Source organism: Leptodactylus fuscus, chromosome 6 (genome assembly GCF_031893055.1).
Source record: "Leptodactylus fuscus isolate aLepFus1 chromosome 6, aLepFus1.hap2, whole genome shotgun sequence".
NCBI classification, from domain to species: Eukaryota; Metazoa; Chordata; class Amphibia; order Anura; family Leptodactylidae; genus Leptodactylus; species Leptodactylus fuscus.
In genome coordinates, this window is record NC_134270.1 from 40717674 (window position 1) to 40742731 (window position 25058).

A 25058-nucleotide genomic window follows, 5' to 3' on the forward strand; every position below is an offset into this window, starting at 1 on the left:
CTGTTTTCAAAGTGGAAATGCTTAATGCACTTTTTGTTATGTCACTGTGAAAGGTTCAGATGAGGTGAAGGATTAGATGAACAGATTTCCTAATAATGATGTCACTAAACTAGGGAAGAATTTGCTTTGTTCAAAGTTTTCCCAGACTATGATAACATAGGGGCAAACCTTGCCAAAAGACCGCCTCTTTAAAGAAGGCCATCCCTTTATCCAGACCAGATTTCCCATGGCAGGTTTTCGACTTGGAAAAGATCATCACCTCTGAAGACCACAGGGAAGAGTTTGGAGGACTTCAGATACATTATGTGGTGGCTTTGGCTGACATGCATCTAATGAGTCAGGATGAGATGAGGCAGTGTCCCATTATAATTTATTTACTTGCCAATATTTCCGAGAGAGGTTCAAGTCCCATCTCAAACTGGACATGGAAGGTCATGCCAAATCCTTCCCTTCTGGACAGTAATTCCCTAAACCCCACATAGAGCTCATAACGTACATTTTTCCCTATCAGTATGTCTTTGGAGTATGGGATGGAAATCCACGCAAACACGGGGAGAACATACAAACTCCTTGCAGATGGTTTTGGCCCTTGGCAGGATTTGAACCGAGGACTCCAGGGTTGCAAGGCTGCATTGCTAACCACTGAGCTACCGTGTGGCCCCCTAAACCCCACATTTGCCAGAATTGTTACCAAAATTCACGACAATCACTGTAAATTCAGACCAATTGGCAAATACACATGTGCTGTGGTCAACCCTATATGTCGCGGTGGCCCATTATTCCACCAAAGAGCAACACATCACAACAAACCAATGTCAGGCCAAGGGGTAAGCACAAACCCACATAAGGGCTTCAAGTGATTATCAGGCCTTATTTAAAGGGGTTATCCAAGATCCAGGGCTCAGAAAGAGACCTACTTCCTCTTCTCAGAATGTGACATCAAGTCCCATGGCAATGTGATAGCTCAGACCCATCCAAATGAATAGGACTGATGTCACTTCCCGACAAGAGGAAACAGTTTTGGTCCAGAAAGGAAGTTGCCATGATTTCTATTCCTGAATAGCCACTTTAAAGAAGACCCATCCAGTCCAAAAAGTCCTGACTCTCCAACAGTGGAGAGATCCTTTAAAATCATTGCACCAAATATAACATACATTGAAGGCGACATCAAATACCAATATTGCAACACCCTCCCTCCCCCTTCCCGCCCCACAAACATAGGTGGGAAACTATCCAAACTGACTAAAAACAGCTTAGATTTACGTCATATAACAGGCTCCATTTACCAGATTATTGCAAAATAACAAGCATCCCGGGAGCGTTACAAAAATAAAGAGAAAAGCAGAGTAATATTACCCTACATTGTGAATCCTCCCTGGGAATAGCCAACCGCCCTCTTGTTATCTTTGGTCTCATTTCAACACGCACACAGCAAATTACTAGGGACAGATTCCACCGCTGAGCTCATTCTTCCCCAGGGGAAAAATCCAGCGTGTTGTGCTTTTAACAGTAACTCCTCAGACACCTGAATTTATTACACAGGGATCCGCATAGGGGACGACGTAGAGAATCGGTAATTGTTTAACGGTTACACAATGAACAACGTCAAAATACTTACAAACGAAAAATTACACAATGAACAGGAATGCAGGAACAAAAAACACAGGTTCATCCTGGTCTTTACATGGACACATTCGCCAACACCTCTATAAAGCCGACATGCAAGTTTCTCTTTTTTTTTTTTTCAACTTCACTTATCCTCTATAATGGAGATTGGCCATGCTGCTGAGAGTAAAGAAACCTAGTATTGCATTTCCTATTGATTTCATTACAAAAAAAAGTGTGAAGGTAGCCTAACAAAAAAAATTAACAAAAATTTAAAGGGGTTGTCTAAAAGAATGGCGTAAGAACAGGACTGTCACTAGGTCACTAACCTCCTGAGTGGAGTCAAGCCAATTTAATGGTGGTTAGAAAAAAAAAAGTTTCAAAATAAAATGATTATTTGTAATGATATTATACAATTTCTAATATTTTATAATTAATTTTATCTATAGTTTGTTACATTTATTTTCCAAAAAATTCAGTCATTGGCTTTTGAATGAATTTTTCTGTATTTTTACGGACCATGACGGTCAACCATTTATGAAGGAGCTGGTGTCAGAATCGGTGGTTTGGCCTACCGACTCCACAGCCCTGGTGGTTATCTTTTGTGTACTGGGAAGACCCAGGAGGTAAAGATCAGTTTTATGCCATTCTGAACCCTTAAATTCTAATGTATCTTTGATGCATCCTACATGGAGGTAAATGAATCAAGGATTATAACGGAGCCCCATATTAAAAAAAATAAAATAAAAAAATAAAAATTTAAATTTTAAAGAAATAAAAAAAATATATAAATAAATAAAAAGTATTCTAGCAAAATACAATATATAGAAAACTGTTAAACTATTGGGACTTAGAAAAAAAAGTCCAGTGTCAGATATATTCCCATATATCCGTAATGTACATGTAATGAAAGAGCGCCATGGTCCAAAAATACCGAGTTGAACTCTATGTAAATAGAGTCATTCTGTGTTCCCTCTATACAGCAGGGCCAGGGGTGCAGTATGTGTAGAAGTATTCTCAATGATAATACATATGCAGAAGGCAGCCATTGTCACCCTGAAATAATATATCCATTTATGCTAAACAGAACTGACACGGCTTCTAATGGATTGAATGCTGGTTTTGATTATTTGCTACAATTTCAGAGCCAAGTTGAATTTCTCCTTCTACAACATGACATTTAGTGTTACATTCCAGCATGCTTTACCCCCAGACTAAAAAAAAAACACGGCATGCTGCAATATGGGACAGGGGTTTTAAGGCCTCGCTTCACCCTCTGCCTAATTTCCATAACTTCACATAATCCGCCAGGAATGTAGAAAAAAAAAAAATTTCTCTGCTTGCTTCAGGCCAAACTGGCAACGATGTTTTCTTACTTCATTGTGAATGTACCGAGAACAGAAAAACACAGAAAACACTGGTATAAGACTCAGCACTTAGTAGATAAGCACGCACAGGGAATAACTATAAATATTATATTTAATGATAGAAATAATTCTTAGAAATATAGATTTTATTCATTTTATTGGGTATTTTGTATTGATGGGTCCTCCAGCAGCCAGCTATAATCTGTTCATTTTCCCTGCAGCACCTCCGCAGGGTAAATTAAGTATTACACAGTTCATATTGAGCAAGACATTCTACTATAGCTATTAGATGTAGCCCACCCTTTATAAAATGGGGTTGTACCACAAACATGACTTATATCCTACCTTGAGGGTAGGGGATAAGAGTCTGATTGTGGGTCCAACTACTGGGACCCACATTGATCACAAGAATCTCCCCATTTGTATGAATAGGTGACTGGGCACATGCAACTCTAGGATACAAAGGACAGCTGAGTATAGTACAAGACCATCTTTAGCAGTCCTATAGAGTTGAATAGAGTGGCAACATACATCCATGATGACTATTTCATTCAAACCGGGGGACGTGGGAACCCAATTCTCAAGAGCGGTGGGGGTAACAACAGTCCGGCTCCCCTGGATCAGAGACTTAACCAATATTCTGTGGATAGGGAATAAGCCTTGTTCATGGTACAAGACCTTTAACTCAAACTTTCTTTACTTAGGCCCTGTTCATATCTGTATTTGGTTTCCATTCAGGGAGTTCTCTTGGGGACTCCCCTGTATGGAAACCTAATCCGTATAAAAAAAAGTGGTTACCTAATGAAACCTGCAGACGCCATAGACTATAATGGGGTCGTGTGGTCTCTGCACGAAAAATGCGGAGGGAAAAGTGCTGCTTGCCGGACTTTTCTTTCCGCATTTTTCATGCGGAGAGGGGAGAACGGAATGGCCTGAATTCAGACATAATTCCGGCCTTACTGAGGTTTTTGATTAAATTTGGGGTTTTCTAGGTTTAAAATTCTGAAAAATTCTAAATTATTCAAAAATCCTAGAAGTGTATAAAAGAGTATTTGAAGGTGTTTCCTGCTCAGTATACAGTCCTACAGTAGGTAGAGATTCTAAAATGGAAGAAAATAATATGTAATACCTCACAAACGGTAAAACCATAGCCATAAGGATTTCACGTGCTCTAGTCTGAGCATCAGGTTCTCAAAATAGACCAATTCTTGTAATGTGCATCAGGAAACCACAGATAATATCTACTTTCAGCTATTACTATAAACGCTACTAAAAGTGGGGGAGGGTAGATCGACCACCAAATGACATAAAACCAGGAGTCACCACACCACAAGAAAAAGATGCGGCACATACACACTCCAATATAGAGGTATATCAACCTAGAACGTCCACACTCTATCTAAACTGCATAATCCAATTAATAAAAGCCAACCACGTGCCCCGAGGACCTATAAAAAGTAAACGATATGTACCCTGACAAAGGCAAAGTGTAATACAGAAGTGTGGTTCAATATCGAGCACCATTGTAGTGTGTCATACTCAAGGCCATGTACAAGAAGCTAATCGGTATTTGAGCCATGATACAAAACATATAGAAGACAATACGCTTCATTGAAATGTTCCATCAGATGTTCCATTATAGGAGCCAATGAACCCCTTTGGCCACCATTCAATATAAATAGACTTCTATGACTCTGTGTGTTCCTATGGCTACACTTTGCCGTGTACACGAGGCCTTCATCAGGCTTCTCTCTATGGGACTGACAGAAAAAGCAGAGTACAGTGCTGGACTGTAGGTCATTTAGCTCGCGACCAGCATGCGACATGATTCCTTTTTGGGACAGACCACACTGACCATGTGTAAATATAGTTACATTCAATAAAACAGACATATTGGATATTCTGGATTATTGGATCGTGATGGAACAAAGAAGTATATAAAAGCCTTCGCCTATTTGCCACTTGTTTTTCTCTGAATTCTGGTCTTGAAAAATCGAAGGGGTTTCCAGACCCCTGGCTGAAAACTACAATGCAAACCCTTCCTCTCTGTGTATACATCTACTGGACTTAAATTCTTTCTTCAGTGAGTGCTTGGCCCATGCATGCTAGTTGTGACAACTCAAGTTTCGAGGATCTTGGTGAGTGCCGTAAACATTAAGTGGTATGCTCAGCGAATGCGCAGAGTGCTTGGCCCATGCATACTAGTGGTGACAACTCAAGTTTCGAGGGTCTTTGTGAGTGCAATAAACATTGAGGATCTTGGTGAGCGTCATAAATATCGAACAGAGTGGCAGTGTGTATGTATAACTGCAACCTTCTTCAAATGAGGGACACAGGACCCCAATGTCATGATCGGCGAGGGTCCTAGTGATATGACTCATCAACAGGCAACTATGAATCAGGACAAGCCTTTAATCCACCATAGTACTCTTCATGTATGTAGGGATGAGACCGATCTTACAATATTTCGATGTTACTTGACTACAACTGCATGTACTTATCCATCAGACCAACGAGCCATACCCGAATTCTGGAAGACAACTTGTACATCACACCAATATAAGGCAGCCATATATAAACATACAACGGTGAGTCTTACCTTTAGTACCAATGTAAAACTTTTATTTTACATGCACTTTTCTTATATAAATTGCAATTAACATGAGGAACATAACGAGAATTTGCAATTTTACGATGGAAAATAAAGGAAGGAGAATAAACTACTTTGGGCTTTCCTTCCCCCGCTATGTTATGGAGGTATATAATTAATAGATATTATTGGCTGTAAAACAATGGAGCACAAGTCTGAAGAGGTGCAAAAAAGAAATTCCATGACTCAGAGGTTATTTTTAAAGTGAATAATGTTCTTTTCAGAATTTTTTTTCACAAAAGTCTTTTCCAGTGGTAGGTGTTACTGTATGTATAAATAGCTCCAGAAATGGGAAGTTTTAACCACTTCAGGCTTGGACTTCCAGTTTTGTATTTATAGGTCATTTGGCTCGCGACCAGCATGCGACACGATTCCTTTTTTGGGACAGGTCACGCTGACCACGTGCAAATATAGTTACATTCAATAAAATAGACATATGGGATATTCTGGATTATTGGATAGTGATGGAACAAATAAGTATATAAAAGACTTCGCCTATTTGCCACTTGTTTATCTCTGGCTCCTGGACTTGAAAAATCGAAAGGGTTTCCAGACCCCTGGCTGAAAACTACACTGCAAACCCCTCCTCTCTGTACATGAACCTATTGGACTTTCTTCAGCGCATGCGCAGAGTGCCTGATCCGTACGTGGTGGCCACTCTAGTTTCGAGGCTCCTGTACATTATATGACTAGTTGACATGGGAGCTTTTTTTTAATACAAAATGTCACTAAAGTACAGGACATCGGAAAAGAAAACCAACATTATAGCAGATGAACCGCAGCAGAAAACTGGGAATATCAGCATGTTTAGCATTGGAAAGTGACTTCTTTTGGGATGGTTATAATAGCGGTGGTACAAAACAAAAAATTTACTATGAGAGAATATCAGACTTCTTGGATTACCCAAGATCAGGTAAAGGAATTACACAGGTGCCTAAAGATGCGAGTCACACAAAATGTACATGCAACAGACCTACAACAGCATGTACACTGCAATGTATACAATTTGGTGAGATTTCACCAAATTTTATACACATGCTGTGTCAAAAAACTTTGTGAGTTTCCAGTCTTATGGTAAGTTCACACAGGGTTTTTTGGATCGGAAGCCTCCGCCTCAGGTTCCGATCCAAAAACCGGGTAGCCGTAACTGAAAGCCAGTGCACTGCATCGGCATCCAGTCGCGCACTCTGCTCCGGATTAGGCCCAATGAATGGGCCTAGTCGGGAGGAGGGAGTTTCTTCAGGCCGAATCGCGAGGAGACTTGGCCTGAAGAATTAGCATGGCTCCTGGAAAAAAGACCTGAGCGGTCTTTTTGTGTGAACTTACCCTTAGGCAATTCCTCAATGTAAGCGCCGCAAAAACCACCCCATTTCGACCTGTTCTTACAACAAAACACGCTGCTGAATTTCGGCAACACTACATGTGACCTCCAGCCAAGTACATGTTATAGCAGCAACATATAGGAGTCTCCTAAACATACTATATACCTGCATAATTTATTTTCTAGTGACAGGTCAGCCTCATAGTGACGGGCGGATAATGATTTTATCTAATAAGTGCTGCTACATCATACTGTGAGCAGTCATAACTAACAGGATTTACTCTGTGTAAATAAGACATTTCCAATCATGGGAGGATTACGTCTCATCAAGTGACGGCTGTCAAGTGACAAATGAATTAAAATTAAAAGGAATACATAACGTTAAAGAAATTGCTGTCTGTAGTCTGCTGACAGGTCTGCAGGGCAACGGAGAAGAACGCAACCTGGGATCGTCCCACAGCTAAAGGGAGATATTCTGACAATAACTTAATGCCTTATAAACGTTACATATGATGGTCTATCCTTAGAACAGGGGCATCGAATTTTGTAGCGGTGAGCGACTGCCCCCGTTTTTTGTTTTGCTTCTTTTACACGCGTGACCTGTTTATAGAACTGGTGTACAGATGTACACGAATTTGGGGCAGGTATATATTGCTACATCGTATTGGGTATGGGACGTAAAGCACTGCAATAAAGGGATAAAAGGGCAGCAAATAATACAAAGTTGTGCAATAGATGTACGGCACAGAGTAAACTAGGAGACGTAGGCTTATCTAGCACATACAGGCTGAAATGTTGCAAAATAAGGAAAAAGTTGCATGATACAGTACAAATATGTGAAATTTCAGATTTCATTCTAACTAAGCAAAAAATCCTCAAGTTTCCTATATGAATATTTTAATAAGTGATAAATATCCTGTTATGCTATAACCTATAAAAAAAAAAAAATTAAGCCATTCTGGCCCACTTTGTATAAACCCTTTAGGAGCAATTCTATAAAATACTATTTTTGGCCTGATCAGTGGAAAACCAGATCACATTGGAGTTCTAGTAATAGAAAGATGTCCAACTGTCTAATACATGGTAAATTTACTTGCCAAAGATCTCTGACTGTAGTCACGGGGGGAATTTATTATGACTGGCGTTCTGTACACCAATCTTAATGAAGTCTCCAAGTGGTGCTAACTATACCTGAATATCAGCAGGCTCTGGCCTCTTAAAGGGATTCTATTTTTAGAATCCCGTTTTTAACTAAACCCACATCGGAATAGAATTAGAAAGGCGATTCTTCCCCTACTTTTAGAATTCTTCTACGCACCACCGTTGAGTAGATATCCCGGTTTTCGTCGTTATGCTAATGAGTCTCCAGGCAGCACTGGGGGCGTCCCCTGTGCTGCTTGAAAACTCTCCGGCGACGCCCTTCATTTTATTCTCCGCACGTGTTCATCCAATAGCGCCAACTGCTTATGTCTGTCAGCCATTTTTCTGTGGCCTCTCCCGTCGGCCACAGGAAAATGGCCGACGGACATAAGTAGTCGGCGCTTTTGGATGAAAACTTGTGTTGACGCAGGTGAAGAAGATGGAGGGCGTCGCTAGAGAGTTTCCAAGTAGCACAGGGGACGCCCCCAGTGCTCTTTAAACATCGGGGAATGCCCCCTGTGCTGTCTGGAGACTCATTAGCATAACAACAAAAACCGGGATATCTACTGAACGGCGGTGTGGAGAAGAATTCTAAAGGTAGGGGAAGAATAGCCTTTAAGGCTATTCCAACGTGGGCTTAGTTAAAAACAGGATTCTAAAGATAGAATCCCTGTAATAATCCAAGTCAGAATGGAAGTCTATGCCAGGCCGGAACTGGCACAAATCTATAATATAACTCACACCATTCCTCTGGCATAAGTTATAGTAAAGGGGCACCCCACCTGCCATGTTCTCGACCCTGCATCACCTACTTTTGTAAAAAGTGGGGTGCAGAAAGAGGGTGTATTTTTGGTGCAAAAAAAACAAACAAAAAAAACTGTAAATCAAAGATGTGACACGTACACAGTGGTGTTACTAAAATCTTGTGGTCCCCGGTGTCTGTGGCTCCCAACCTCATCCCTATGGTGAATTCTTGATAGTGATGGTTACAGGACTAAGGAGTTTACTCCACCTTAGTGTGGTTAGGGGTAATCTGTGGGTCTCCTTAGCTTATGGGCCAGATGGAAGCTGCAATGCTTATGGGCCCCCTAAGGCTCCTGGGCCCATGTGAGACTGCACCCACTCAAGTTACACCCCTGCATGTACACCAGAAAGCTTGCATTGAGGGAATAGTAAATGTCCCCCAATATTTTTGCTGCTGCTCGGTGTCTATCCACTGACAGTAAGCTGCTCCCAAGTCATTCGTCCATCGGAAACACTCTTTAATGGGTTGTCCCTATAATAATTCAAGTATTTATTTTCACACATATTCGCCCCGGGTCTTCTATTCCACTACTTTTTGATACGGCGCCCCAATGAGTTGCAGTTTAGTATACACATAAAACACAAAAAGCAGAACCAAACTGTTCAACATACAAATGTCTTTCCTATTTACTTTACATGCGGGGAGGGAGCCCCAAACGTACTAGTAACCTAGAAATGCTTTCCCGCATCTCCTGGCCGTGCCTTTCATTTAGTAGGAACACTGTGTGCTACCATAATAAAGATAAAGTAATAGCGTAAAAGTCGATAAGAGGTTTCTGAAATGTGCAGGAGCTGTTGATCCTCCAAGTGCAATGGGAACACACTGAAAATCAACACCAAATCCTATCGTCCCAGATAACATATATTTACTGTAATCTGGCCCCTTTCATTGCTCCAACAAAGTACATTCCGCCGCTGCGTATAAATCAGCACGGATCAAGGTTACACGGTGGTTACTGGAAACTGGAACTACCTACTTCTGTTTCTGATGTCGGAGAGTCCTGGCATCACAGATCACTACAATGCAAGGAATTCTGGTCTATTTGCTGGGTTTGGGACGGAAATGTACGGGTTTTCCATCCTTACGTGTAAGAGTCCTGAATGGTGAAATAGCAATTGTGAAAAAAAACTTTCCCGTTATATCGTTCCTCTGTTATTCCTCCTGTAAATGTGTGGATAAATGGGTGTTGCTAACAAGGTCATGGTGTGTCGAGACTCACACAATTGACATGACAACATAGTAATATCTAGTTGTTACTTATTCATACATTGCCAGGAGGAGCGACAGAGGGACAGCACAATACAGAATTCTAAGAAATGTTGGCACAGAATTATTTTACGGGGAATCCAAGTATTGCTAAAACAAACATAGCAGGCCAACCTGAAATTTGGAGTTTCTGAAATGACGGAGCTGTAATACATTATTTTGCACACGCTATGGGGTGCCATAATAATGAAAGTTCTCTCTATTCTGGGGTTTTTCCAAACCGTACGAAATGTCTGCAAAAGGCTCAGAGTGGCAAAGAAAAGCTATATATAAAAATAATACTCCGTTTTAATACCCAGCAATCCTTTGCCGGTCCTGTTCCGCTGTTGACTAGGGTCCAGGATGAAGGCTTCTATGGATCGGTCATACATACCCGATAGGTAGAGACCCGGCACCCATAAGAGATCCCATTGAAGTCACCCAGAAGTGGCCCTATGTATTTGATCAGAGCAGGGATCAGCTGTCGGCCCCACCAATCCGACACTTAACGCCTATGCCAAGGATAGGCTATATATGCCTTAAACCTGGACAACCCCTTTAAACTTCCGGTACGGTTTGCATGTGCAAATTTTTAAGGATTTTGTATATCAAAAGCAACACCTTTAGCAGTACTTCTCCACTGCCCTGTGGGACTCACAAATAGATTTAGGGTCAGGGTTCATTTTTACATTTTAATGTGGATTTTTTGGAGAATTTGTCTCTGCTTTGCTTATCAGGTAGTCACACTCACAGGCATCTAATCTTACAGACACCGCACACGGAATACAAATGAAAAAGCACTCAGTTTAAGAATCCAACGCGCATCTTCCTGGGTGCTCAAAAGAGATGAATTTTTGGCAGAACGGAAAATTTTATCCGGCGCTAATTAAAGGTAATTTCATCGCAAATCAAAATAGCTCATTAGAAACATGGCGGAGTTATTAAATCAATTCTGGGCTCATGAAATGTTCCTAATTATGTGAGACTCTACCTGGATCCTAAGCAGGTAATTTCAGGATATTGTGTTGCAATGTGTATACTCCTCTACTAAAAAAACAACAAAAAAGTTTTTTTATTTTAAATTTCACATTTTGTATATTATGAGGGCGGCCATCTTTCCTGAGCGGCCGCAGTCTGGAGATGCCTCATTGCATTGTGTGGAGGAGCGATATGGACAAGCCCTGTCCCTTGAGCATGGAGGGGGAGGAGGTGTACTATATCTATTACCTATTGTGTAGGGTGTTATCTGCCATTGTAATCCTGTATGTGAGGATAATGAGATAACTGCTGAGAAGTGATTTCTACAGAATAATGTCAGACTATTATGAGAATGAGTGACCAAAACAAGACCTGCAAGATTTCAGAATGTTTATTGATTCTTGTTATAGATGGTGACATTGAAAATTGGAAAAAAAAACCACAACAAAACCACCTAAAAATAAAGCATAAAAAAAACTAATCCCAGAGACAGTTTTCTTTTCACATTTCCTTTTAAGGGCATGTTCTCTCTGAATTTTTTTTGCAAGTGGATTTTGAGGTGGAATTCATTCCCATTCATTTCAATGGGAGTCAGTAAGAAATTAGCCATCTTCAGGCGGATTCTGGCTTACAAAGCCCACTGAAATTAATGAGAGGCGGAAAAAAGTCCATCTAAACATAGGTCAAAAAATGCTGTATTTTTTCTTTTTGGGCTAGTTCACACAGGGCACGGGACCGCGTATTTTGGTCCTGATTTTGATGCGGGAAGACACGTCAGAATAGGCTTCCGACAGTCGCGGCTTCCCGCTCCAGAGTAGGCCCAAATGAATGGGCCTAGTCCGGAGGGTGGTGTCGCGAGGCGAACGCCATGGCTGAATCAGCTGCAGAATCCGCTTGAAGAAAGGGCAGCTCACTTTCTTTTTCTGTGAGCGGGAAGATACCGCTCACGGAAAAAGGAAGCTAGCGGTCTACATAGACCTCTATTGTGACGGGGCAGATTCTGAGGTGGATTCGGCGTCAAATTCCGCCCCCTCTTGCCCCTTTTAGTTGAAAAAAAAAAAAAAAAACAGCTAGAGGAAAAAGTCCAAATGGGAGAGTTGGGAGTTGTTTTTTTTAAAGTGGATTCTGCCTCGAAAATCTGCCAGCAAAAAACTTGTGTGAACTTACCTTCAAGGGGTGTTTTGGCAAGAGAAGCCGAGTGCAATGCTTGGGCCTTTTTCAGCAGTCCCCAACGGATCGTCAGCCTGCATGCCACTCCATTCCGACTGGGGACACAGTACCCTAATTTTAGTTATCATGAGGGTCTCAGCACTTCTCGGATCCCCAGTCTAGTAGTTATTTCTTATCCAGTGGATAGGGAACAACCATTTATTACCCCTTTTGCTTAATGGTACCCTGCTGACGCCCACATATGATAATACGCCAGTCTGGCGACAGATACACTTAAAATAAATCCGTTCCGCATGACATATAGAAATATCTTTCTTTCCTGGCTGCTTGTATAATTACCTCCATTACTCATGCCTACCTGTTGCTGCCTTTAACAGTTTCCGCCCTGCACAGAATACAATACGAGACAGTAAGCCTATCAGAAGCTCATGCCAAGTCCGACTAAATTAAACTTGATTCATGAAAACGTAGCACCTTAAGCAATCCTCAAACGGCACCGACATACAAAAACCAGAAGCCTGATTTCAAGTGCCAGAGTATGGATTCAGGTTTTATCCCTCCCCTCCCCCTTCCCCTTCCTTCCTTCAAGGACAGCCCCATTATTATCCTTGAATTGTGTCTGGTATTACAGCTGGGCACCATTAAAGACAAGACACAGCCCATTGATAAGGGTATCTGAACAAAAAAAAAATAAAAATACGGGAGGAATGTAAAACATTCCTGTCATTTCAACTTTTTGGATAGGGGCTGTGTGTGTGTACATGAGGAGTAACACTATTTCTGGTCATTATATGACACTATCTGGAATCTGCAGTCCTCTACAAGCTGGTGCAGTGAGTTGAGTCCTCTGCACACAGCGAGTAGAAAAGAATCTGCTCTATAATTATCTCTCATGCAGAAACATGATCTTGCAGGACATATACAGAGGAGCACTGACTTGCATAGAAAGCTATAGGGTCAGATTTAGGCCTCATATATACGATTGTGTGCACAGTCAGTGTGCTAGCCATGTTCTTCACAACTAGCACACCGACCTATTCATTTCTATGGCCCCATACACACGACCATGTGTTTTCACAATCCGATGCATGAGGCCATGAGCAAACTCAAGACAAGTCCTATTTTTGTCCATTTTGCAGACTGAATGAATGGGGCCGCGGGCACAGGTGGCACACGCATAACATCCCAGCCTCGTGAGCACGTCTACTTACAGCACTTAATCCGCTCTCCATAGGCTTCTATAGAGGAGTCAGGTGATTGGCAGTCTATCTGGAGATGGATAGAGCAGGGATTTTCACAGTGCAACTCAGTTTAGCAGAGGGAGGGGGAGAAGGGAAACTTTCTGGTAAGAACAGAACAAGACATTTTTCTCGGATAAGATATACGAGGCATTTTTTTTTTTTTTATAATTGCCAAAACTATTCATTTATACAAAGTTTTCTGAAATTACAGTAGGTATTAACTGAGGACCTGTCCCTTCTTCTCACACATGAAATCTGTAGCTTATTTTTTAGATTTCTACATTGCCTTCCTGCTTTACTAAATACTTGTATTCCTCATGAAACAATACCGGAGCACTGTGCATTATAACACTAAGTTGTCCTGTTCCTCTCTTATACCTCTTAGAAATTTCGGAAAAAATTGACAACTGGGTGTTATTATTTCCTATATCAAATGATTGACCGTACAAGTCAACACTGATTGGACAGTGTTCAAGGACACGCTCCCCTCCAATTGCTAATAGCCAGCTGTCAATTTACTTTATAACTGAGGAGGAATAACAGAGGAATGGAAGGATGCAGCGTTATAGGAGAAAATGCAGAAAAATTGTTATTTCATGGGGAATAAAGGTATTTGTTAGAGCGGACGGACATGTCAGGATGTGACAAATCTTCTTAAAAGCTTGAAGTTCAGTTTGCCTCCATATGTAAGGGTACTGGCCGTGCTTTGAGAGGTTATCTGCTATTTTTCTAAGAACTGCTACCGTCTACCAGAGGAAACAGAAACAAAGAAAGATCTAAATACGTTGCATTGTAGCAGCAGCTGGGTGTAATGCAATCTTTCTCTCTCCTGGGCATTGCTGGAGTACGTCAGAGCGAAAGACAGTTATGACTGGTATGAAGATGTAGGTAGTCAGGTACCAGAGACACTCCATTGCCCAACACACAGATAGCGTTTAACCACTTCAGCGACTGCAGGGAAGACGACGGCAGCTGGCGTCATAGACCTCTGTATTACACCACCAAAAAAATGATACGCTGTCTCTATACGTGACTACTAGAAGTGCTGGCGGGTCTTTGTGTAATCTCCATGGGGCATACATAGAAATCTGCTCACTGCCAAGCCCCACTACCTTACATGCTGTACATACAGATTGAGTTACAGGCACATACTGTACACACATACCATACATTGAACTGCAGAATTTACGTAGTATATGATATCACAGAACAGGTAAAGCAAGGTTAAAACAGGCTGACCAGCCCTTACCCCCAAGACGGACATTCAGAGAATTGATTTGTATGTGAGATCTATGAGATCTGCGAGATCTGCTTGTATGCCAACAGCAAAAGCTTAGTTCATCCTAATAATCTATTCCCCAACAAGGTAAAAGTCACGAAACTCAAGTAGTTTTTATGGCATTCTGCACAAGTGGTGTTAGGTTGCATATATATATATATATATATATATATATATATATATATATATATATATATATATATATTCTCTTATATACATATATATCTTATGGAGTAGTGCGCATGTGTTGGTGCAATCCTACAAAGAAGTCCATGATGGAAATGACATGCCCCAAAAGCCACATTTAAAAAATTTAATAAAAAGTATTTTGATGAATTTTAAATAATTTGCTAAAAAGTAACTAAAAAAAAAAAAAAACCCAGAAGAGAACAATGATAACAAACTGACGCAAAATGCGGTGTGTGAATCGGGTCCATATCAGTTTTGAGAAGACTGCGTATTCTGCTCCCAGATAACAGGCCTCGATGGGACCCAAAAACTGCATTAGCAATGAGTCCAGTGGGCGGTCTCACTGAATAAGTGGTAGTATACAGAGACTGCTGTCAATCATGGATTGGGACCGCCCACTGGACTCCTAAACGTAGAAAGAATACCATGCATGTTTTAATGCTGCACAGTGGTCGCTACAGAGCACATAACCCTAAATTATGTATCCCCAAAGACATGTTAATGTATCATAGCTAAAGTCTACACTAAACTCTTTGGAACGTCAGGCTTGGTGCATCAGGATATCTCCGAGACTATGTGCTAGCCTATGTAGAAAAAAAACAAAAAAAAAAACCACACATATAACAGTACACACATTGTGATATTATAATAATCCAGACCAAATGACAACCTCAGCTCTATTTCATGTGTATGTAGATAGATATAGGCGCAGATGACTGGCCGTCTAAATAGACAATACCGAATATTCAGTGACGTTCTGACCTAACATAGTATCAGTATTGTACACGTGGAAATCTAACACCCCAGGCGGACACTGAGAATAGAGGAGAGTAGCACAACCTTATCTCTAAAGTTAATAAGAAGCAGCCTCAATGTGCAATATAGTCAATATAAGTAATTAAAAGATACTGAACCCAATGCCTTGGAAACTGGCTCATGTTCTACCAGTCTATTCAGTCGCCTGTCTCAAACGCACACAAGATTTAAACGGACAACATACTAAACATTTCAAACCCGTATAAGATTGTCTATTATAAAATTTCGGAACATAAAAGGTGCACCTTATGGTATAACCCTTTATATACCAACCCCTGGAGACACTGAAGCAATAGATACACCTTTAGTTACTTTACAGTATGTACATAAGATTAACCATAACATGTAATAGTAAAGAAAAGTTGATGCAACTACATCCTAAGTACTGTACAGCATTGCAGAATACGTTGCTGTTATATAAAGGATAGCAATAAAAAAAAGAATACACAATATAAGAGATACAATGTAGCTTAACCGTCACCTCTATGCGCTCTACTTGTCGGTTTAGTAGATATAGAAGAGTCAACTTTTTTCGCAATGTATCATTTGGGCTTTTACGTAAGCGTCCAGGTAAACTTACTACAACCAGTTATCAACGCTAAACCACAGACATATACTTTCTCGATGTCAGTTGTCACTTGAGCGGTATTTTTATGCTAGAAGCATAAATTGTCTAATAAGAAATTGAATATTTCACAAGATTTGCAGAAAGGTAAATGGTAAGTACATCAGGATAAGAGAGGCAAATTCAGCTCTGCGTCATCTGTATAATAAGAAGTGGTAGTGTGCAATAATAAATAGTGGGCACTCAGATGTGCAAGATATCTGATGTACACATCCCAGTGTAGACATGGACAGAACCAAAAATGGGGCTCATTAAACTGAAGCAATGGATATAGAAAGTCTATCCAAAGATCTTCAAGATAAGTGCACAAACAAAAAGAAAACCAATGTGACCTGAATTCTGGGTCATGTAAACTTGTGCAATGTGATAAAAACTTCTCCTCTCCCAACAGGAAATTAACGTAAAGACTGGCCTCATACTATGGTGTGTACTGGGAGCCAGAGCATCAACCTGCTCCTATATCTGGACTTTACAAGGATGGGGTGACCTGCACGGATGTCCAGCCAACCCCTGTACAGTGAAGGACTGAACGCTCATCTGCAAGTTATTACACACCATAGTAAACACAAGCAGGTTATTGGGGTGCATTAAAAAAGTGGCATTACATGGGTGATTGTTCTGGGTTATAATTCATACATGCATGATATTCCATATACAAAAACTTCATATGTAGTACCAGCGGTTTTATTTATATATCGTTGGTATGATGTCTGCCTTGATTGAGATTATATAAAAATATATCTATCAAATAAACTGATAGATGGATATAGATAGATACGCGATATAAGATATAGATAGACAGAGGCGAGATAATATAGAGAGAGATGGGAGACAAGGTATATAGATACAATAGGTAGAAAAAACTATATAAGCGATAGAAACAGAACATATGAGATGGATAACTAGATGTGAGACAGACGTGCAAGATAGAAAGAAAAAGTATATATTATTATTATTGTTTATTTATATAGCACCATTAATTGCATGGTGCTTTACATTTGGGGGTTACAATACTATACTATTACTATATATGTGATTATATAGATAGAATACATGATACAGTATGAGAGAGATGAGTATATAGATCATATATCACATAGATAAAGAGACTGTAGTTAGAAAGTGTTCATATATAAGAGAGATAAATGGGAGACAACTCGATAGAAGCGAGATAAAGGTATAAATCAGAGAAAAGTAGATGATAGATAGATAGATAGATAGATAGATAGATAGATAGATAGATAGATAGATAGATGCGAGACAGATGGATAGATACAAGTGGATTTGTGATCAGAGGTTTCACAGCCAAGACTACGATTGTCCATATAATATTCATTACAGAGGTCAACGCAGGGGAGAAATTGGAAAACGCACACAGGAAACTTATATAAGGAAAGTATAGTAACATATAGGAAAGTATATAACCAAAATGATCTATGACTATACAGCTGAAAGTCCACGACCGAGCCAAATAAATATTACCAAATACCGGCCAACCCATTGTGACTTAATATCAATTTACTGCAAACTAGGATATTCTACTTATATACAGTATTTTTATCAGGCATACGTCTAAATACTACTTGGTACTTCTGGGGTTAAAATTGCCTAGTAGCTCGAAACGAAAAATGAAAAAGAAACCATAAATGAGGAAATATCACATTATACCAACACCATGTGTAACACAATAAGTTGCACACAGTTGATTCATTTTCTGGGCTGAGTATACAGACAGACATTTTCGGGCACTTTTTGCCCGTGTGCATACAATTATGACAGGAATGCCGAGCATCAGCATGTCACCGACACAACATGACCTAGAAAGTGGTAAATAAGGCAGAATGAAATGCGTTAGCACATCACAGCCCGTGCGGCTGGGCAAGGAGAATGATACCATGGCGTGCCAGTGCCCGCACTCTCCAAGGGCTGAGGGATCATAAAACCCTAATAACCAGCTGGACGGAGGTGCCAAGTCACAGTAGCTGCATAAGGGTAACTGATAGATAGATAGATAGATAGATAGATAGATAGATAGATAGATAGATAGACTGTCAATGTCATATATAGTGACATTGACAAATATTTATCACTCAGCAGTCCCTAAAGAGACAATTGGAGTGGTAGTGTGAATATGTGCCATCCTGCTTCATTCATACGGGGGACACAGGACCCCTATTTTAATGCTCCAACCAATTAAATGCCAATTGTATGTAATGGGACACCCCATAAGGGTGCACCAAATAATATTAGCAAGGGTTTTGTTGGTGGTTGGCACTTTTGCCTTGCAGAACTATAACTATACAATCCAGTATATTGTATTTCTTCCGGTTACTATAGATTTTTCCCACATTCCAAATACATACTTCTGTGTATGCGTGCAACCAATATAAGCGTACGGTGCTGCAGAATATGTTGGCGCTATAAGTGACATAGACACTATAAGTGACACTATTAGGATTGTAGGTAGTAGGAGCCGTATGGGAATAGTCATTCACAATCAGCTGTCTCTGCTTTTTCTATAGTAAGTATATAAATACACGGGTGATTGTGAAGCCTAAAGCTCCATATGGTTGTCAATTTGGTATCAAAAAACATAAAATACACCAAAAACTGAGACACAACAGTAAAGTATCCCAAGACAAAGAAAAGACATGACTGCCACCTGTAGCTCTTGGGGCAATAAGGCATAAGAGAAGGCAGAGACCAGAAAATGCCCACTGGGGTTACTTGCCTCAGTTTTGGTAATGCGGTGTATGGCCAGCTTCACCACGGCGAAATTCCCTTTCCCTAAAGTGTGTTCTATGTCATAGAATCCAACCCGGACAGGACCCCTCTGTACATGCCTCTGACAATCCGCCATGACCATGCTGGGACCCGGGCCAGAGAGGCAAATGACAAAAGGGCAAAAGACATCAACTGGCACAATCGCACCCCCACAAAGCTCTGCAGCAGATGCCAACCACACAGTGTGCCCAGCAGAGTCAGAGGTCCCTGGCGGGCAGGACTTGCATTCAGTGGGGTCTTTGCAGGTAAAGGGGGTCGCTTCTGCCCATACAAAGAAACAAATTTCCAGTTAGTGCATCCGCCAAAAAGCATAAAACACAAAAGAAAGGGGTGAAAATCAGGACTCCTGGCGAAAAATCCCGTGCAAAATGGAGCAAGACCTTGGAGTTGTCATTGTCCTGTAGTTGCAACCTGAGGGTTATCCAGAATGGCCAAGGTCCATCCAGGGTAATATGGGGAGCTATAGTGTGACTGAGCCCCTTAAAGTCACTTCATGAACTTGCTGCAGGCAGTGGCATGGAGATGAGGAGTTAGTGGTGTGCTCACACTCAGGGAGTGGAGGCAGCTGTGCAGGAAGCCAGGAGTGTACAGCAGCTCTGTCTACAAGCCGCCGCCGCCGCCGCTGCTTGCACAAGGCATCATGTTCTCAGGGCTGATGGCCATTGACGTCAGAGCTGCAGGAGGGCTCCTGGGCGGGGCTTCGGCTTCTCGTTTTTTTTTTTTTGTTTTTTTTTTACCTTCTTCACAGCTCGCTTGCCAAATGGGTTGCCCCTAGCAACCGGAGCCAGCTCTGACGTCAAGAGCCTTTCTGCACAGGCTGTCAGTCATGAGAGGGAGTGTGTGCGAGCATGGCGCCGCTGCCGGCTACACACAGAGGTCACACTCACTGAGGAGGGGGCCAATCAGCACATAGTGCGCACAGCAAGCCAGCAGCTACAAACTTTTATATACCTCTAGTCTCTATATACACACACATCTATCATACATCTTATATGCTGCTGTACACACTGGATTGCCTCATAGTGAGACTATTAAAGGATAATCTTATCTTATATATGTGATATATATTCCATATGCTATAGCATTATACATAGAATTACATATATAGTACATGCATAATACACACACACACACACATATATATATATATATATATATATATAGTACATGCATAATATACATTATACACACATATACAGTATATATATATATATATATATATATATATAGTACATGCATAATATACATTATACACACATATACAGTATATATATATATATATAGTATATGCATAATATACATTATACACACACACATATACTGTATATATATATATATACAGTATATAGTACATGCATAATATACATTATACACACACACATATGTGTAATATATATATATATATATATATATATATACACACACAATAAAGACTGCTGCAGTAGAACTAATAATATAAATATTACCCATGTAAATATTCACAGAAACGATTGATGCATGTACAAAGCCTCGCTCCTGATTAATAACCCTGTGTGAAAAAGTCCACCCACTTCAACTTATTGTGTCGTTTTCAGCCATAGGCTAGGTTTATAGTAGGGGTATGTTCACACGGTGGACTTTGGGGGTGGATTTTGCAGATTGCACCCGGAATCTGCCTCCCAATGGGAGGCACAGATCATAGCAGGACACAGAATAAAAGAAGCATCCTGTTCGATCATGCTGCGGAGGCCCAGTTCACATCTGCGTTCTGTATTCTGTTCGGGGAGTCCACATGGGGAACCCCCTGAATGGAATACTGAATGCATTGACAAGCTGTGAGCAATGAAAGCACATGGACCCCATAGACTATAATGGGGTCCGTGCATTTTCCGCACAGTGTCCACACGGAACATGCAGAGAGAAAAGTACTTCATGAGCTACTTTTCTCTCCGCATTACTCGTTCGGACACCACGCGGAAAACACACGGACCCCATTATAGTCTATGGGGTCCGTGTGCTTTCATAGGCTTGTCAATGTGTTCAGTATTCCGTTCGGGGAGGGGGTTTCCAAGTGGAAATCCGCAGATCAAGACTCCCTGCTGATTACACCCATTCATCTGGGCCTAATCAGCACCGCAATGCCGCAACTGAATGGCGATGCCCTGCACCACCATCTAGTCACGGCCAACTACAGGCAAAAATGCCCACAGCGGAAAATGAAGAGGAATTCCTCTTCATTTTCCGCTGAGTGAACATACCCTTATAGGATCCACTGGATTTCCAATGCTTATTTACCAAAACCAAGTCCTTCGTGCAGGACTTTTCTCTCCTCCAATTTTAGGCAGAATTTGCAGCAGAATGCAGATGTGAATTTAGGCTAAGACTTCACATTGCGGAAATGTCGTGTTTTTTTTGTTTCAGATTCTGCAATAAAAAAAAACGCAACATTTTTCCTCAACGTGGGGCCTTAGGCCAGATTCACATCTACGTTTGGAATTATAGTCTATGGGGTCCTCATGTTGTCCTAGGTAACCACTTTTCTATATTTATAGGTTTCCATTCGGGGGATCCCCAACAGGACTCCCCGAACAGAATGCCAAACGCAGATGTGAACTGGGCCTCATTCACACATCTGCATGTATGTATTCATTGATTTCAGTGTATTTATTTAGACATCTTTGCTTCCAAAAAACCAAATAGAACCATGTTAGTTTTTTTTTACTAATGTGGATTAGAGATGAGCGAGTATATTCGATCGAATACCTCCCCTGCATAGTTATTGGTGTAAAAAAGCGCCAGGGAAGGTGGGAGGGACATCGAATTTTTACTGCGTTTAACCCCTTGGTATTCCACCGATTACACCAATAACAATGCAGGGGAGGTATTCGATCGAATATACTCGCTCATCTCTAATGTGGATGCATCAGATCAATGCAAATCTATGGGTCTGTGATAAAAAAAAAAAAAAAAGATGTAATCTGTGTAGGAAAGTAAAAAAAAGTTGACTTGTTTTTTGCAGATATGAAAAATAGATCAACCATGCAGAGCACATGATTATCACATGTGTGAATACAGCCTTGTGTGAATACAGCCTTCAGTCCATTCACGTAAACGTAAACGTTGTGTATTTTGGCAAAATACACGTGTAAAAATAAGACTCCCATTGACTTCAATGACATTTTTTTTACATGTGTAAAAAAAAACACATCAAAATACACTTGTAAAATGTCATTGAAGTCAATGAGAGTCTTATTTTTACACGTGTATTTTGCCAAATTGAGCGAGCGTTTACTTCGTGTGAAGGGGCCCTAAGGGCTTATTCATACAGTAGTAATGAACATGGGGTGTAAAATGACCCATTTTCCATGTGGCACCCATTTTCAAGGATCCCTTATAGACTTGAATCTATGAGTCATCTATGAGTCATCTGTGAAAAACTGTGAGAAATTTTCCCTCAGTAACCCATAGACTTTCATTTTTTTAAACCAGGTGCTCATTCTTCAGGCCGTTTCGCCTTGTGATTCGGCCTGAAGACACTTTCTCCTCCTGACTAGGCCTATTCATTGGGCCTAATCCGGAGCGGAGTGTGCGACTGGATTCCGGTGCAGTGCACCGGCCTCCAGTCGCAGCTACTGCCACCGCTGGTTTTCTTCAGCGGCAGGAGTGTGACAATACTGCAGGCCCCGGCAGCTAAGACACTCCCCGGCATCCGCCGGTCTATTACAGCAGATGCCGGGGACTGTCTTAGCTGCCGGGGCCTGCGGATTGCTGCGCTACTGCCGCTGAAGAAAACCAGCGGTGGCAGTAGCACGGCCATGCTGCAAACCCACTGCTCCACCGCAGGTCCCGACAGTTAGTTAGCCCCCCCCCCCCCGGCCCCATACCTTTAGTGATGCAGGCCGGCTCCTGCACTGCGAGGCCGCAGGAGCCGACCTGTTCCGATGACAGCCGGGAGCCTAATGAAGGCTCCGAGGCTTGTCATAGATATATATTACTATCGCGGCTGGTCTATGACCCTCCGCGATAGTAATGTATAGAATCTCCCATAGACGGCAATACACTTGTATTGCCGTCTATGGGACTTGCAATCAAATGATTGCAGGTTCAAGCCCCCTAGGCGGGGGATATTAAAAATAGTAAAAAAAAAAAAAAAAACACTTAAAAAAAATATAATAAAAAATAAAATAAATAAAAGTTCACCTCCTTTCCCTAGAATACATATAAAAGTATAACATTACTGTGAAACATATACATTAGGTATCCCTGTGTCTGAAAATGCCCGGTCTACACCTGGCCCCACAAAAAAAACGCCCTATACATCCCCGTACAGCTGCAGGGTCACCTGTCAATGTGGCCTTGCAGCTGTTCCAAAACTACAACTCCCATATATTAAATATTTGACCATTTTTTGCCTGAAAATTTTTTTCCCTATTTTTCTCCTCTAAAACCTGGGTGCGTCTTATAGTCCGGGGCGTCTTATAGTCCGAAAAATACGGTAAGTATTAGGAAAAGTTATCCATATCTGATTGGTGGGGTCCAACACCCAGCACCACCAGATCAGGTGACTGGAATGGCAATGAGTATCGCTTACACTTCACAGGCCAGTGACATTACATCAGTCTTTATGGGGCCTGTGTGCAACTCAATCCCATTCAAGTGAATAGGACTCAGCGGCAATACCAAGCCCTGTTGCTATACAATGTAAGGCACTATTTATGGTGAGCATCAAAGAGGCTGCAGCACTCCTACAAATGCTGTGGTCTTAAAATGCAAAGTCATGCAACAATAAATTCAATGAATTTCTATGGTGTTTCTTGCAATATAATGAGATGTAACAGTTGCACCAAGTCCAAACGTGCTCAATTTTCATTTACACGTCACCGTCGTATAAAACATTACTCCCATAGATATCAAGTGTATCACATGCAACCAGTGGCATTACTAAAGTCTTGTGGGCCCTGGCACAATCTTTTGTCCGGGGCTTCCTACCTCATCCCTACAGTGAATTCTTGATAGTGATGGTTACGGGTGCTAAGGAGTTTAATCCACCTTAGTGTGGTTAGGGGAATCTGTGGGTCTCCTTGGTTTATGGACCAGATGGAAGCTGCAATCTCATACTGATGCCAGTGCTTATAGGCCCCCTAAGGCTCCTGAGCCCCAGTGCAACTGCAAACCCTCAACTTACACCCCTGAATGCAACAGCTCCATTCAGATGGTGTGTTTTTATATTTGATTAATGGATGCTAAAATACAAAAAATGTAATGTAAACAGATGGCCATCTGTTTATGTAGAGATCGATGGTAAAATAAAACGGATAGAAACTGATTTCTTCTTTTTAACACTGGTCTCTTGTAAACAAATGGACATCTGTTTGCATCCATTTGCGTCCTGTTTTTGCATCTGTACAAGGATCTGTTAAATGGATGTAAAAAAAACATGACCTGAATGGAGCCTAAGGCTATGTTCACACTACTATTAATGTCTGTTGCTGTCATCCGTCATACGATGACAGCAGCGGGCAGTAACTGTAGCAGAGCAAAGATACAGAAAGAGCCCCCTCTGTGTCCATTCCCATTGACTAATGTAAATAGCTTCTATAATGTTTTTTACATTGGGGTGAATGCAGACAGACACACAACGGAGGGGGCTCTGTCTGCATTTATCATTTAATGTGACGGATGAGAGCAATGGACATTAAATAAGGGTAATATGATCCAAGCCTGACAATAGGCATTTTCTTTAATAATACATGTCTTTATTTAGCCTAGGGCTGGCTACGTGGCAACTTTAGCTGCGACCAAAGATCACTGCGTTGTCCTGTGACTCTTCTGTTACTGAATGGAGTCGCATTGTGATCCAAGGA

At 41.1% G+C, this 25058-nt stretch overlaps 1 protein-coding gene across 2 annotated transcripts in view; it reads right to left on the bottom strand.

Moving 5' to 3' along the window:
- SIK2 (salt inducible kinase 2) overlaps positions 1-19842 on the bottom strand; it is a 125052-nt gene extending 105210 nt beyond the window's left edge. For both annotated transcript variants that reach the window (XM_075279783.1, XM_075279782.1), the window contains exon 1: positions 19163-19842. In XM_075279783.1, the coding sequence (XP_075135884.1) occupies positions 19163-19297 (135 nt within the window). In that variant the 5' untranslated portion in view covers positions 19298-19842. The remainder of the gene's footprint in view (positions 1-19162) is intronic.
- Between the last annotated feature and the right edge of the window lie 5216 nt (positions 19843-25058).